Source organism: Saccostrea cucullata, unplaced genomic scaffold (assembly GCF_032062105.1).
Source record: "Saccostrea cucullata isolate Sc308-1 unplaced genomic scaffold, CSIRO_AGI_Scuc_v1 ctg8444, whole genome shotgun sequence".
Lineage (NCBI taxonomy): Eukaryota > Metazoa > Mollusca > Bivalvia > Ostreida > Ostreidae > Saccostrea > Saccostrea cuccullata.
Window position 1 is genome coordinate 16,863 of NW_026926191.1, and position 4,731 is coordinate 21,593.

Consider the following 4,731-nt stretch of genomic DNA (forward strand, 5'->3'; position numbering starts at 1 on the left):
AAATATCGAAAGAACTTACATTAATAATTTTTTTTCAAATACATGTATCGTCTTTCTGTGGAATTTTCTTAAATCTGTTTTATGTAACTGATTATTTATTAATTTATATCTGTTAATTGCTTATTTATATTTTAGCAGCTTACATTAAAATACAATAGAATAGTTTCAATGCAAGGAAAAGATCAGAAGGATTCCGAATAAATAGTTCATCTGGCGTTCACCTTTCGTTCACCGTTCACTTTGCACTCGCGTTTTCGCTTCAATTGCGTTCTGCGTTTGCTCACCGTTCGCTCTGCGTTCGTTCGGCGTTTGTTCACCGTGCGTTCACTGTTCAGGTGGGAATGTGGAAAGTTTCAGGGACTGTAGCTCTCTTAAGTACGTATCAACAGCTGAAGTTTGATAACACTATCTTGGTGGCTTTAAAACTGAGCTAAACACTCATTTATAATAAGAACAAGATGTGTTTGTGAAACACTATGCGCCCGGCGGCAACAAATTTTTAAAACAACATATCTTTAGCATAAAGGTCACAGTGAAGGTCACAAGGTCATTGATCTTGATGTGATTTGAAAGATCTTGATTAGAGAAGCATGCGTACCAAATATGAAGTCTCTATCTTTTATGGTTCAAAACTTATGATGAATGTTCAAAAAAGATATTTTTAGCATATAGGTCACAGTCAAGGTCACAATGTCATTGACCATGGTGTCATGTGAAAGGGCTTCATTAGTGGAGTAAACATGCCATATATGAAGCCTCTATCTTTTACGGTTCAAAAGTTATGGTAAATGTTCAAAAAAGCTATTTTTAGCATATAAGACACAGTCAAGGTCACAAGGTCATTGACCTTGGAGTCATGTGAAAGGGCTTCATTAGTTGAGTATGCATGCCAAATATTAAGTCTCTATCTTTTATGGTTCAAAAGTTATAGCAAAGGTTAAAGTTTGCAATAAAACCTCTATTTTTAGCATATAGGTCACAGTCAAGGTCACTAGGTCATTGACCTTGGTGTCATTTGAAAGAGCTTCATTAATGGAGTAGGCATACCAAATATAAAGTCTGTCATTCATGGTTCAAAAGTAATGGCGAAGGTTAAAATTTGCAGACAAACAGAAAGGAAAAAACAATATACGCCTCGGATCTTTCGATTCGGGCGCATGAAAATGAGTTTAAGGTCAAAGGAAAGGTAAACAAAAATGTTGATGCAGTTGCATAGCTCTCATTAATATCTAACAGCATGTGAATTTTGATGAAAATATCTTAGTTTCTTTAAAATGAGCTTTGAACTGAGCTAAACGCAGTGTGACAAAAGGACAGAAGGAGGACCGGAAGGATGTAAGGACGGAAGACGGACATGACAAACACTATATGCTCTGGCCATATTCATGGCGGGGCATAAAAAGCATTCTTATATAGCAATCCGCAATTTTATACCTATCCGATCAATATGTTTACAGCTTTGCTTTATATTTAAGGACAAACTAATTCCATAGCTCGAAATATTTTAAGCCAAAGTTCAAGTGTTATCAATATTAAGTCTATATCAGAAAATTTCATCGAAAGCAACGGGAGTCCATAATACATGCAGGAAACGAAATTGATAACTTGAGTTATATTGGGTGAGTAGGAAATTCAACATTTTGATTGAATTTAATTCAGTGAGAAAATTTCCATATTTTCCAAGCAGAGTTACCCATCATCATATAAAAGTGAGATATTTAATTTTCACTTATCAAATTAAAATTGTAGATGTCTGAGCTTGACCCCCCAATACCCATCGAGAGGAAGCTCTTCGTTTATCCCCACTTTGCACCTCAGGTGAAATCTGTGACTTCACACTAGAATACACTTTAGCAGAAAGGAATATACGCCACTGAAAATGGACTCCATTAGAAGCTCACAAACGTAAGTTTTAATGACAAGAATTTATAATTCTAAAAAACAATTTCTGAATCATCTGAATCAGTGTAATATGTTGACAGTAAAATTGGTTTTAACTTTTTACACCACTGAATTAAAAACATATCCTTTACAAAATATGACACTTTCAGTTATAAATTTCACTATTTAAAAAATGAATGATTTAGTTGAGTAGAAAAATAACTGATTCAGATTAGGAAATTTTATTTTTATTTTATGACATATGTATGTACATGAATTCTTTTTTTATTATGAGAAAATATACACTGTCAACACTTTTTTTATATAAATAATGATTTAATAAGCTTATCAATTATGATGCATTTAATCATATTATAGATTTTAAAAAGTGAAAAATTAATAACATGTTTACGCGAATATAAATTCCACTTTAATCATTCTCAGTACTAAAGCCATACAACGCATATCAGAGTCGGTGTTTGTGGGACTGTGTCATAAAGTGGGGACCTCGCAACTGGTGGCCATGAGGAGAGATGTGGTGGACCTCAGGGATATGGTGATGAATCGAGGGAAAACAAATAAAGACCAAAGTGTGATGATAAGTGGAAGTTACAGAGAAGGCTTCCGACTGAAAGGATCAGATATGGACTTTATGCTCTGGCATAATGATCAGCGTATTATCTGGGAATTATCACAGTCTCAGTATTACGACACGAACAGACAATCACTGATCCTCTGTGACTGTTCTGATAGTCCACCAGGATTCACTTTGTTATATTTACTGTCACCTAGCATGGACAGAGACATGCTTTGGGTTAGTGTTAGAGTGAATAACAGATATTATGTATCTAGTTCTAAATACAGACAGATCTATCTATCTGTATTGTCACCTGAATTCATTCCACATGGACCCTGTGCCACTCTAACAACAGGAGCAGGGGAAATTGATAATGCCTACTGTTTTGTTTGTGACTTTTGGCCTCCATCTGCCTCCTCATGGATAGACAGATGTCACTCATGGCCCCAGCCTCATGTTGTTGATGATATAGTGAAAAATGGATGTCACTTTGTAGCAATTGGACACAAGCTAGGAAATCATGAAGATCATGAATGGACAATTTCTTTCTCAAAGGCAGAACATAAACTTGTTTATGCAATGAATCACTGTCAATTCTTAACTTACGGTTTACTTAAATTGTTCTTATCAGAAATAATTAACAATGGACTAGATGATGCTGATAAATTACTGTGTTCCTATCACATGAAGACGGCGGTTTTCTGGGTGATTCAACAAAATACAATACCTCACTGGTGTCCACAAAATCTTCTGGAGTGTTTCTGGGTCTGTTTTAAACTCATCCTCAAATGGGTGTATGAGGGGGTCTGTCCTAACTTTTTCATTCCAGGCAACAACATGTTTTTGAGTAAAATTCACGGCGTCAAACAACATCAATTAAATATAAGACTGTCAGAGTTGTATGGGAAGGGTTTAGCATTCCTGCTACATAGTCCCTCCATTAGATCTTATATTATAGATGTCCTCCATAACCCCAGAAACTCCATCTGTACAGATGATCATACTCTGATTTCTGAGGTTGAGTTTGATAGATATCTGTTTAATGAATTACTAAATGATCGTCTAGGAACACCAGACGAATGGGACATACAAATCTGCATTAAATATCTATCTTAAAAATCATATCAATGAACATGTTAAATATGAAAGCATTATCTCTTCTCAATCAGAAGTTATAAGGGGGAAATTGCATTTTTGAAAAGTATGTCAAACGTCAAGGTTCAAGGTCACAAGGTCAATATCCATAGTGTATTTAGAAATGATAATATACATATAAAATGTGAAAGCTCTATACAGTGTATTTTCCATCGTCACAAACCACGACTAAAATGTACAATCCTATCACATACTAGTAAGCGGACGCCAAACCGTGGCTTGTGACTTTGTATCTTTTCTCATTCAAAAGTTATGACCAAGGTTCAAGTTTTTGAAAAGCATTTCGAACTTCAAGATCAAGGTCATGAGGTAAAAAATTATTAGGGGCCGCCAGGAGGCGGTCGGTTACTCGATATGAAAGTTTGAAGTCACCGTGCGTTTCTGCAGACTTAGAACAATTTAAATAAAAATGTTATTTATATTATATAGAATATTAAAAAAAAGCTATTTTAAATGTTTAACAAAAAGCACAATAATCATAAAATCAAAATTTTATAAATAATGGGTGTAAATGATTCATCCAATCCTGATTAACAAACTCTAACATGACAGAGACTTGAAAGAGAAGAAATGTAGTGGTGGATCTAAGGGGAGTTGGGTGGGTGGGGTGTTAACATTCTCTAAGAGAGAGCGAGGAGCCCCACATATTTTATATTTGTTGCGAAAACTACTTTAGCATTAAACTTCTACCGGAGTTCGTTTACAAGTATCAAACTGAGTGCAGATACGCAGAAGTCTATGGACAGTTTGCTTATACAAATACAGTTTATTGTATATGCATTATGCATGACGAAAATCGGCAATGTCGCATGCACGTGTTTTATGTCACGAGGATATTTTAATAGATTAAAGTAAGAAATTTTAAAAACAGATCACGCAAATTTCAGTTTCTTATTACTATATCAAAGGAACAATTAATTGGGTTTGCGGCCGATTTTTGACGCTTGCGGCAATATATAGGTTTCTTGTAGTGTATTTAAAAAGGTCTTGTCACAGTTTAAACACATGAATAATATGAAATTCTATTTCTTCTCTGTTCTAATTCTAAAGAGATGACCAAGGTTGAATTTTTGTGACATACGAACAGATTTACAGTCTGACTGACAAACAGACAGACG

General features: G+C 34.8%; 1 protein-coding gene across 1 annotated transcript; it reads left to right on the plus strand.

The window, feature by feature from the left end:
• Window positions 1–1,761: 1,761 nt before the first annotated feature.
• LOC134271046 (uncharacterized) lies at window positions 1,762–3,574 on the plus strand. The gene is made up of 3 exons (XM_062753310.1): window positions 1,762–1,905; window positions 2,326–3,047; window positions 3,288–3,574. Exons 1-3 carry the CDS (start codon window positions 1,880–1,882, stop codon window positions 3,572–3,574), a joined length of 1,035 nt encoding a protein of 344 aa, XP_062609294.1. The 5' UTR covers window positions 1,762–1,879.
• The last annotated feature ends 1,157 nt before the right edge of the window (window positions 3,575–4,731 follow it).

Bases quoted from the DNA above. Each gene is read 5' to 3' on its own strand.
- LOC134271046 (XM_062753310.1), top strand. From the start codon at position 1,880: ATGGACTCCATTAGAAGCTCACAAAC. The intron at 1,906-2,325 runs GTAAGTTTTAAT...AATCATTCTCAG, and splicing joins TCCATTAGAAGCTCACAAAC to TACTAAAGCCATACAACGCA. The intron at 3,048-3,287 runs GTCAATTCTTAA...TTTTCATTCCAG, and splicing joins TGTTTATGCAATGAATCACT to GCAACAACATGTTTTTGAGT.